A 12,048-nucleotide genomic window follows, 5' to 3' on the forward strand; every position below is an offset into this window, starting at 1 on the left:
TTTGTGTGTGTATTGTTTGTGTATTTGAGTATGTATGTGTTTGTCAGTTGTGTGTGAATGAGTGTTAGATGTTCTTCTGCTTACCAAGGTAAACAGCTAGCAACCTCGACTATAAAAGCATAACTAAAACATGTGATATATTTGTGTGTACATACAGCATTACAGCATATGTTTCCCTCTACACAAATATCAGTGTTGGTTTATATATTTGTAGACTCTGTCAGTCAAGTATTACCTTCCCAGGTAGTTAGCTAGCTAGTTTAGCAATATTAATAATTCTACAAATATAAACCAAGGTCTACACTCTGAAATAGATTCATTCATCTTAACTTCCTTATGAATGTGCAAATAAATGGTGTTTGTCTGTGTGTGTGTGTGTGTGTGTGTGTGTGTGTGTGTGTGTGTGTGTATGTGTGTGTGTGTGTGTGTGCGTGTGTGGATATTCTCCATGGGGTGTATTATTTTGCCTTGTTCACTGCTATTATTCCTTCCTCCCTTCCTGTATGGCCCTGTCGTTTACAGAGATAGTAAACCAGTTGAATGCCCTCAGCTGCTTACATGGGGATGATGATGATGATGATGATGATGGTGGTGTCCTTAAGCGAGCACGCAAAGCAACCGCTAAGCCTGCCGCTTCCTCTCAAGGTCTTTTTTTCACCTTTCTTTCACCTCTCTCATCCTGTGTTTCCTGACTCCTCTTACATGGTTTTGTGAACCTTGTGTAACGTCTACTTTATCATTCATTACCACATTTTTCTTAATTCCTCCTTTTCCAAAAAAATCTCTTTTTTTTTTTTTTTTTTTTTTTATCTCTCTTTGGTTCAACTCCCCCATCCCCTGATCCTCCTTGACATTGATATTGTGATCGTGTTGTGGTCTTATAGTTTATTTTGGTCCATGTGGTGATGTGATGTACAAGGTGTTGTGAACACATGTGTTGGTGTTCATCCTTTTGGTTCCTATTCTTTGTTTTTCAACTGCAATTGGTAGTGAACCAAACCAGGTTAATGGTATCTGAATGAACTCTTCTTACACAACAAAGAGCTTTTCTGGAAGACAAAAGTTGTGTTGCTTTGTTTTCAAATTGGAATTAAATATTGTTTGTTTTCAGTTGAACAGTAAGTTTTTGGATCAGTGGGATTCTCACGGGGCCTCAATCTGGTGAGCCGCTTCACAGTGACAAAGTGAAACATTGCTAAGACCATGTCCACACTAAATTTGTAAACACATCTTTTTCTCTCCGTCCAGACTAAAACGAGCGTGTAAATCTGAGAACGCCAGCTTGGCATTATAGTGTATGCGGCGGAAAATGGAGCTTTGTCGAAACGGTAACAAAACAACTCTCGCTTAATTGTTGTAATCTGCTTGCAAATTCAAAAGGTTAGGAAGCCGCCGCTGAAACAGAAAACAGAAAACTTCTTCACTGGTTTTCTATGGCCTGCTCGTCTGTTCTCTGTGCATGCCCGTGTTGGCGTTTTAATGTGGACAGAAGTATTTGCTGAAACGAGCTGAAATGCCTGGTATGGATACATGCTGTTTTAGCACAAAAAACAGTGTTTTAGAATTTAATTGGCTTACTGTAGATGTAGTTTAAGTTTGATGCAGGCAGGTTGGGGTTAGTGTAACTTCTTGTCTTAAGGCTCAGCATGAAATTAGTCTCAAACTATGTGTGGTGAAGGGCCAAGTTTACAGGTTTTCATTCTGGCTAAAGACTAAACTAGATGTTTTTGCGGGTTAGTTCCTCATCAGTAGTGAAGGATGAACTATTGAGTGAAACAACTTGGATCATTGGCTAAAATGAAAATCTGCTTATTGTTTGCTGTCTATAACACATGACAAACCCAAAACTTATTTTAGGAGCTTTTACACAAAAAGATCTGTGATTATAAAACACATTTGAGCTCATTTGAGGGTTTTTTTTGTATCCCTAAGTTACTCTACTTTAGCCTCCAGGTTGTTCTGCTTGGATAGAAAACAGTCACAAACTAAGCTGCACACAGACATAAACACACACCCATGCACACGTGCACTTGTCATGAGCTAAAATGGGTCATGAATGTTGTCAGTAAGAGGCAAGCAAAAGAGCAGCACTTCTTATCAGCTACCACCACTTCACATAGCAACACTACATATAGACCAAAACACACACACACACTCACACTCACAGCAATTTTTTTTTTTGCTCAGATTCTCACGTAGCGCTCAGCTGCACTTCTTGGCATCTACCTCACACGCATTTACACTCTTTTCAAATTGACCCACACACTGGCGGCATCCGTTTGAGCTACAGTGAGGACGATGAAGATAAAGTGGACAAGTCTCAGCCTCTCCAACTAGGATCTCCATAGCAACTCCATGCCGTCTCCCACGGTAACCCTCCATACCACCGCACAACTTTTCCCAGAATGCCACTGCTGCTTGTACATGCATTGAAGTGGACTGAGGTGGCGGAGGAGCACAGCGAAGTTTAGGCGGCGCTCTCCAGCAAGAGGGATTACTCGCACAAAACTGAACTGGTCTTTATGCTTGTGGTTCACTCCCAAGTGCAGACTTTGGTATATTTGGGTTTGTGAATGTTTGTATTCATTTCAGAGTCTTGTTTTGGGAGTTTAATTGTTTCATAGCTGTTATTTTCGACTCAGTTGTTGTCACTCTTCCTCATCATTTATATGATTTTATGTTGGACTCTGCGGCAACAGAGCTGATCAACAAGCTGAACTTCCTGGAAGACGAGGATCAGGACACGCCTCCTGCCATGAGCACCAATCCTTTTGATGAGCCTGACGATCACCTTCATGACCCAAACAACCTCAACCCATTCGGTGATCCTGATGAGGAAGGTATGTTCAACACCGTCAGCGCATGACATGGTTTTTAGGCTTTGATCATGTTATCAAGTATTGTTAACACAGTAAAAGTTTAGTAGTTTGTTTAAGGTAGTGTCAGTGGAGTTGAAGGTTTGGATGCACACATACGGTGAATGTGTGTAGTCATGTGTAACGATAGCAGGTAGGCTTTAGTACTTTCAGTCATACAGCTAAACCAATATTTTTGTATGACCACCTTGAGTAGCCAGGTGTATCAGTATGGATTATTTGTTTTTGAATGGCATGCTCCCACACGCAGAAAGTCTCCACTTTGTTGCTTGCTTGCTTGTTTAAGTTGACTTTTATCTGAATCTTATTGTTTGTGTGACAATACTAAACCAGTATGGAAATATAACGTGTTTACTTTTATTTGTTTCGAGGGATGATAAGGTTGTTATTTTTTTATAGGCATGTACATGTGTCTGATACTGTCAGGCTCTGTGGATATGTGTACACACAAAGCATGTTTGAATTGTTAAATTAAGCAAAATTGTCCTCAGTGTTTGTGGCCCAGCGAGCAGCACTATAATATTCAAACTGTGCTTGAACAAGTTTTAGTTTTCTTCCAAGTTAACTAATGTAAACCAAATGTGGGAAATCGAACTGCATAGGGGGGAAATACTTAGTGTTGTACTGTGGCTCAGCTGTTTCTTTGTAAGCTTCTTAAAAAAACACAACATGAGAAGGCAAATGAACAGGTAAATCCATAATGCTTGGTTGTTTTCTGGGACCACAGACACATTTATTTTGCCCCCCCTCTGCTGCCCAGTTCTCTAACTCGACGGGATGATCAAATAAAGAAGTTACTATTGAGTCTGTGATACTTTTCCAATCCCAGTATAGTATGTTTGTATCTCCAGTTGATGTTCTCTCCTCTCCGTCAAACAGAACCTCCTGACCAGCCCGTCTTACGGCAGCGGGTTGATGAGGATTCCTTCTACGACCACAACTCTTCAAACCCATTCAGTGAACCAGATGAACTCGAGACGCACACGTCCCCAGGGAACCCCTTTGATGAGCCGGACCAGGACATGGACCCTGAGCCAGACCCAGAACCCCCAAAGCCCAGGCAGAGGGTAGGGGTGCGGCCTGTCGACATGAGCAAGTACTTGTACGCCGACACCACCCACAACGAGGAGGAGGAGCTTGATGAGTAAGACATTATTCCTTTATTATTCTATTATATCCCAATTTTCCAACATTTTACAATCAGCTGACATGAAAAATCAGTCATTGCTTTGTGAAAACTTCACATTTTGCAGGTAATATGTTTAATAAGATGAAAGCGACAAACCTATTTCTATTTTCCATCATGAGAGTAAGGAAAGAGTGTGCACTGTGCATATTTACTCACTGTTTTTCCAACTTTCATTTACACTTCTAATAATATAAAAAGACCTGAAGCTGCTTTCTTTGTGTATACAGTTCATTAAACTCTTTATGTATGTCAGTAGAATAATCCACGTCATACTGTTTGTTAGTCAGATAAACACACTTACCTAGACTGTTGAACAAAATAGCCAACTGACATGCTTTCCTTTACATCTCTGTAAGGAGTCCATACGAAAAAGCAGTCCTGGAGGATCTAGACTGCCTAGTTTGGTTACTGTTGGCAGGCTAAGTCCTGTAAGACCCCTCCTTATTAGAGGGGTACTTGTAGCCCCCTCACCAGGGCAGAGTGACGAGGCAGCTCTTTCAACGGGAACAAGGACCCTGTTGTTTCACCGCATTCTTTAACCTGGTTTCCCTCCTTTCCCTCCTCTGTCATTCCTTCCCTTCCTCCTATCAACTTGTTGCCCCATACTTTCCCTCCTTGCTGTCCTCCGTAACTTCCTCCCCAGGCTCTGCTCATTTTTACTTAACCTCTCTTCTCTTTCATCCTGTTTTTCTCACTTTTATTATTTTCTTTTTCCTCCATTCCTTCCTTTTACCACTCTACACCACTCATCACTTTCAGTGTATCAAAACAAGTTTAGTTCAGTAAGGAATTCCCAGTTAAAAGAAAAGTGTATGTCATTAAATACAACAATGTGTTTCCTATCCAAAAACTGAACAGGTTTGTGGATTTTCTTTTTGATTTTTTTTTAAAACACATATTTAAATCAATTGAAGTAGAACAGGTGTGACACTGGGCTATCAGAAATAGTAAACAATGTTTTTTTATTTACTGTTGCTGCGCAAAGTTTCAATCAATCAGATCTTCTTGAGGCACGAAGACATAAAAAGACATTGTGGGAATAAAGAACAGTGTTCAGATTCTACTTTTTGTCTACTGTTTGATCCAACACCTTATGGATGTGCTTACTTTTTTATAGTTAAAGAAACCATAAAGTCAAAGAGTGGATATCTGTGACCTGTGACTTGTCTGCAGCAAGTTTTAATGATAACTTTTAATCTGTAATTAAGAGCTGGAACACAATTACCTACGTAGAAGGTTTCACTGATTGTGAATGATCTCTGCAGAAGAGTGGCCGTGCCTAAATTGTAAATGGAAACTTGTAGGTTTTCGGCTGTTGAGCGAAGCTGTCAGAAGGATAGCCGTGTGTTTTAGTCCTCTCGGCTGTCTAAAGACAGACAGGTTATTGACTGGTGTGTTTCTTTTGCTCTGTCTCTTACATCAGGAGCAGTTCTGTGCAGAATAGAAGGTTCAAGAGGGCAACGCAGTGTTTTGACTGGAGCCCTTTCACATGTCTTTTAGCCAGTGCTGGTCTGTTTAAGCTGCTCTATAGGCCTGCCTGCTTTTCTTTTCTTCACTTCCCCTCTCTAGCGCTCTGCAGTTAGATAGACACTGACTAGGTCTAACCTCTCTTTCACACAGATACCTAGTCAATCATTTTTTTTTCTTTCTTTTCTCTCGCTCTCACCCCCACCCCTCTCCATCAAATTCTCTTGTTTGTTTGGGATTGCTTGTTGCATGTTGAGTAAATGTCTCAAGGCCGTGCCCCTGCTTTCAGTGCCACAAGCATGCCTGTATATTGATAACACTCTGGTATGTGTGTGAAAGTGCCTGTGTGTGTGTGTGTGTGTGTGTGTGTGTGTGTGTGTGTGTGTGTGTGTGTGTGTGTGTGTGCCTCTGTGCTCCTGCCTGCCTGCCTGTCTGTCTGTCAGTAGTCCACCTTGGGCAGTAAGGATATGAGGTCACGCAGACCTGACCTCAGTGCACCTGCATCTTCTATTACCTTACCACTTGTGTGTGTTGTTCATTGTATTGCACCAAACTCATTTCCATGTAGCAAAATCCTTAATTAAACAATGGGCAATTAGAGCCAAATATGTGTTTAAATAGTTTTAATAATATTGATAGTTCATTACTAGATGTTTTAAAACAACATGCCAAGTATTGATCAACAATTTTTCTTGTATGAACATATTTCTTACATGTGCTACCACTGAATTGCTTAGCTGTGTCCATGCTCATTCATAATATATAACACCTTGTCATGTATTGTATTTACTTCATTGTTTTCTTATGTATTTTGTTATTTTTTGCATATGATAGTCATGCAAATGACTATAACTTGAATTTAAAAGAAAAATTGCAGTCTTTGTTACATTCATGCACTTTCTAACACATCTTTTTGTCTTTTCTTGCTGTCTTTTGTCATCTCCTCCTTCCCTCCATTCTCAGATCCAACCCGTTCTATGAGCCAAGGACATCGAGCCCCACACGGACCCCCGCTGGCACCCCCTCCCTGGATGTGGGCAGCAGCCAAAAGAGGAGGGCTCCCCCGCCCCCAAGTTCCAGCCCTGGCCTCGGCCCCAGTCCGCCAGCTCCCAAACCCAGCTCTGGCCCAGACAGGGAGAGAACCCAGCCAGCCGGGCCCAGCCCAGTGGCAGCAGTGATTGGGAGAGAGCTGGCCTCATCTTCCCCCAAGGTAAACAGGCTTCACCTGAATGTAATAAACTTGATTTATCACCGCAACAGGCACATAGACATGTGTTACAACAAAACAACAAATGTGATGAATGTAATCACTTTCTGCTCCAGTAAAATTGACAGAAACAGAAATCTCATCCTGAATCCTACAAGCTGCAACTTTCTAGAGTATCCCGGAGTTTAGATTTTTCTCCACAGTCTGTGAGTTTCATATATTCTAGTAGTCATGGAATATCAAAGAATTTTACAAAAAGAGGCCTATGTCCAAACATTAAATCCTAATTAATCCAGGTTTCAGGTACAATTCTCACCACAGACCTCACTAGTGATGTATTGCAGCCCAGTGCTTGTGGGATTAAAAAAAAAGGTGAAAAAATGAACTTAAATTCCTCTAATAATGTTTTGTTTTGCAGAAAGTATTGAAAGTAACCTCCCATTAAAAGACAAGACAGACACTTGTAGCAATGAGTTGCTAATGAAACAGTTTTACAGTGTTTTATGTGTGCAGGTTCACAGCATATCAAAGAATCAGTAAGGAAAAGTGTGAGTCTTGGCAAGCAACCAATGAGAGTTTCCGCACTATGGAAACACACATGCTATGGACACATACGTGTGTGTTGGTACCAAAAGCCCTAAATGTAAGGCTTGATTTTTGGTAGTAATAGTTTTAATGTTTTCAATGTGAAAGTTATGGAATAGACACAGCAGAGATAATATTGTATATCTAACATGTTGCCTCTTAGCTCAGGTAGGCAAGTGCACAATAAGTTTGATTTCTTCAACTGTTCAAGATGAACGCATGTCGGTTCTTTGATCTTTGAATTTCAGTGAGTTTTGAGAGTACAATAAATGTTATAAAATTTAGTGCAGCAGAGTTTAGTGCAAATCTCTGTGAAAAGTTTAAACAGTAATACAGACGGCGATGCTTCAACATAAACTAAAATCCTAGAATTCCACATCTAATAGTCTACTTACTATACATTCTGGCTCATTCATTGCAGCGTATGTTATTATAAGTGAGTGACTTGAAGTATTTTGTGTGTGTGTGTATGTTTCCGCTTGTGTGTCCACATCCAGTGGTCCTTACATTAGCTTTCTTTCCACCTGCACAATCCCATCTTCTGCCCCATTCTTTATGCTCATGAAACTCCCTAGCTCCTCATTTGAATATAGGTATTTGTTTATTGGGGTGTTTTCGTATGTTTATTTATTTATTTAAATTAGGTAAATCATGGCTGGGTCTAATTAAATGGCTGATGGTCACACACACTCACGGCAGGAGTCAGACCAGTGGTGGGGAATGATTGGCTGGGGGTGTGGGGGTAGGTGGGGGTTAAAAATGTGTGTGTGTGTATGTGTGTGTGTGTGTAGGGGCTCAATGGGCCTGTGTGGGGCTTAAACACAGGGGGCTTAACTACAGCAGAGCGATCACAAGGGGGTGTTGACCCCCTGTGCACACACACCCACACATGCAAACACACTCTGTACAGTTACTTATACCCACACACACACACACACACACACACACACACAGGTCCCTCCTCCCCATGCAGCTGGCTAGCTGACTGTTTTAGTGTAGCTGGGCGGTGATGCTGGCCGTCCATGTAATTATGGCACAGTGCCTTTATCACCCAGCTGCAGTTGCCTGTGACCGTGGGTGAGGGGGCCTAAACCACTTTAATTACCCAAAGCCAGTGGCCTGTGGTGGGCCACACTTCGCCAAGAGATGCCCCTGCCTCTGGAGCTAGGGGTGGAGGGAGGGAGGGAGGGAGGAAGGGGGGATGCAAAGAATGAATTGTGGGTGAGGATTGAAGAAGGAGGTGGGGGGGGTGCAGTGAAGGAGAATAGGTGGAAGATAGTGAAGGGTAGAGGAAAGGAGAATAGTGGGGGGAAGAGAAAGAAGATGGCCAGGGAATAGTAGAGAGAGAGATAGGATGTTCACAGTAAACAAGGATAGGCCTACAGGGTTTGTTGACATATACAGCTAGTGTGAATAGGTTTCTTTTTCTTATTCACACCGAGCACTATGACACACACACACACATACACACATGCACGCCTCAGCCATGTGTAGGCTGTTAGATGACCTTTGAATGTATGAAGTCAGAGAGGATTAAGAGGAGACATTCCCACTATGAGAGGCCAAGACGAAACCAACACATCATCGCACTATGAACGTGTATGGAGTGTAGATGTGTGCTTGTGCTTGCATGCATGTATGTATCTTCTCTTATAGTTTCTAGCATGCCTGAGGCTCAGTTCAGCGAATATGCACCGGGGCAGTTGTAACCTTCCCCCAAAACACAGCTAACCTCTACCTCTCTCATACAATAGGTTTCAAGGTGTGTATTCTTCATTTATATTTATCTCTGCCAACTGTTCTTGTGGGCAATAGGTGTGTAGGACCAAGATAAACACACAGACACAGACAACTAGTCTAATCTCAGAATGTGAATAGAAATTCATATATTGAAAGCCGCCATACTCGGTTCTACATTTACAACCTGCCCCGAAGGGTATGAAACGTCTCATACGTGTTTTGTTGAATGAAATCATGTCTTTTGCAAACCAAGAGATTAGCACGCCTTATATCACATTTACATTTTTACACATTAAGTCAGTGCAGTTGTAACATAAGTGCAGCAGTTTAACCACCTAAGTTACAACCAACAAAAAAAAGTGACAAGAGTAAGGGTCAGAGTCTTGCTCAGATAATATTCCTGTGCTCCTGGACTGATATTTAAAAGATATGAATTGAAATAAGAAAAGCCAAAGCAATAAAGGTACGAAGATAAGAACAAGGTACAGCAAGGGAGAAGAAATTAAAATACCTATTCATTATATACCCCAAATTAATGTCATATTTTGGTTTAGCTAATCTCCCTTTCAAAGAATGTATGAATTCAGAGGAGGGGAAGTAGAGCATTAAACTTTGTCTTGGATGTAGTTGTATCCGCCATGTCATTGCATTAAACCCCCCCCACTTCAATGCCAGCTTGTGAAAAATCAGGACATCTACAGGACATATGGTGTGCGTCCACTTCCTCTATACACAGGTATTACACATATGGATTGGATTTACATTAAGCTTTAACAAGAGCTCAAAGCTCTGGAGTTTTGCCAGTGGAGCACACGTTCATCACTAGCAATTTATGGACGGGATAACCACTCGAATGCATTTGTTGAAACACCTGGCAGTGTTTTCTCTATATGCTTTCAACAGTCCAATAAAAATACTGTACATTTTCAGTGTTGAGGCATTTCATTCTTTGACATTTATTACAACTACAGCTATCTGGGCTTCCAGAGCTGTTCTTGTGTCAAAAGCTTCTGGTAAATTAACATGCACATGACTCTATGAACATGAATACACCCGTCTGGAACAATTCTAAGGTAGTTTTAAGTTATTCCACTGCCGGTGTGTGGAAATACAGGACCTAGCATTGTGGGCTCTGCACACACACACAACAGCACTGCTGCTAAAAAAAAAAATCCTTGGGGAAACACTATGTGGGTTAACCATTGTTGAGGTTTTTAATCATGAGACCATGCAGGGCGACCTGTGTGACCAGTGGAAATGTAGTGCAAATTTACATTTATAATGCAAGGTCAGTGGATAGAGATTTAAATATAGATGTTCAACCTTCAGCACCTATAAAGGTTCCAAAAGCCTTTGTTTACTCATCCATGATGCCCAGCACACTGTAGGTCCTTTCACTATGTCATAGGGTCACTATATATGTAACGCATGTCTTTACCTTGACTGCAATTTTTACCTCACAAGCTTCTTAAACTATTGCTACTGAGCTTTCACAAATGCTACTTTGAACTTTAAGTATACATACAGTATGAAAGCTACTTTTTCTTATTTTTGTTTGTGAACTGAGATCCGTCTTCAAGTGGATGAAAGTGGCACTTCAGACCCTCATTAGATGCTTCATGGCTCCCACGCCGATGTGTCTTTTGGTTGTCCTGTCTGCGAGATATAGATCCTCAAAGACGTCAAGTTTAAGTTTAGCTGAGAAAGTGCTAGAAGGATGGAAATGTCTGTGGGATTAATTTAAATGAACAGAGGGAGTTCCTGTTGGGCGGGTTGTGAGCTCTGTCTGGTCTGATTCAGTCCATCTCTTTTCCCTGGGGCTGATTTCACCCCTCCCAGTAATTCAGTGATCCCCTGCTCCTCCTTCTGTTTCATCTCCATCTCTATTCCATAGTCAAACCGCTCTACACTTAGATGCTCTGATCTTAAGATTTTCATCAAGTTTCCGCTTCATGAATTATTTGCCTTATTTTCATATAAAGAAAAGTTGGAAGGCGACATATATCTGTGGGCAAAAGTTTGAACAAAGAAGTTCTATATTAACTTAATATTTACACAAAGAATCTGAGAAAGAGTTCAACTTTTAGTTGCTGGCATTTACAGTAGTGGGCCTGACAATACATGTACATCCTAGAGCTGTCGATAGCTTTATGAAATACAGGTTAATGGCAAATTGACAAAATGTATTTTACATGTTTTGGAGTCCTGGCCAATCAGTAACCTTTTTTTGTCTATTACTTTACTGTACCCTTTGTTAGTATCATCTAAATCCATGTGCTTTTTTTAGTACAAACTGATAAAAAAGGTAAGAATTATAGTCTCAACCACAATGTAACATGGTGTCTTTACCACATTTCCCTCTATCTCTTTCTTTTTCGCACACACACCCACTCTTTACAGAGGTGAGAAAGTGAACCAACACCAGAGGTATGTTTTCTTTCTCCCCTTCAGTTGAAGGGCTCGTGTGATTACTTATGTTAATCAAAAGGTTCAAATTAAATAGTTTTGGAGGTTGTGAGAGCTCCTGTGCCAGGGGGAGACAGAGGCCAGAGCTCTCCTTCCTCTCCCAGACTTTGTTTTCATAGCCCCTCCTTCAGTTCAGACTACCTCGAAATTGAAATTAGAATAAATTAACATTATTTAATTGAGTTCGCAGAAGGCTGCGATATTTCTTAATTAGCTTTCACCGGGGTTCGCGGCAAGAGAGGACCACATCCACACTGTGAAGTGTTACTGAGGTTGCCGTGACGACTGAGGGATGTTTTTGGAGGACAAAGGGGAGCCCAAGAGACAAGGACAGTCATCTCTTGTCTTCTGATCTCTACCCGCTCTAAGGTCTCTCATCTTGTTATCATTATATCCAGTCCAAAGTTATTCCATCTTCTCTGACAAGTTTGGAATACCTTTTCACAAAGAGACTCCGATGTAGGACATAAAGAAAGTAAGGCTCATGGCTGAATGCTTTTAAACAGCGATCAAATAGA

At 41.2% G+C, this 12,048-nt stretch overlaps 1 protein-coding gene across 11 annotated transcripts in view; it reads left to right on the top strand.

Annotated features, from left to right (window-relative positions):
- Positions 1-12,048, top strand: part of ehbp1 (EH domain binding protein 1) — a 155,598-nt gene that overhangs the window by 54,700 nt on the left and 88,850 nt on the right. For all 11 annotated transcript variants that reach the window (XM_042433041.1, XM_042433049.1, XM_042433039.1 and 8 more), the window contains 3 exons: positions 2,700-2,840; positions 3,756-4,020; positions 6,496-6,742. In XM_042433041.1, coding sequence (XP_042288975.1) covers positions 2,700-2,840; positions 3,756-4,020; positions 6,496-6,742 — 653 coding nt within the window. The remainder of the gene's footprint in view (positions 1-2,699; positions 2,841-3,755; positions 4,021-6,495; positions 6,743-12,048) is intronic.

The sequence above is a fragment of the Thunnus maccoyii genome, chromosome 14 (assembly GCF_910596095.1).
Source record: "Thunnus maccoyii chromosome 14, fThuMac1.1, whole genome shotgun sequence".
NCBI classification, from domain to species: Eukaryota; Metazoa; Chordata; class Actinopteri; order Scombriformes; family Scombridae; genus Thunnus; species Thunnus maccoyii.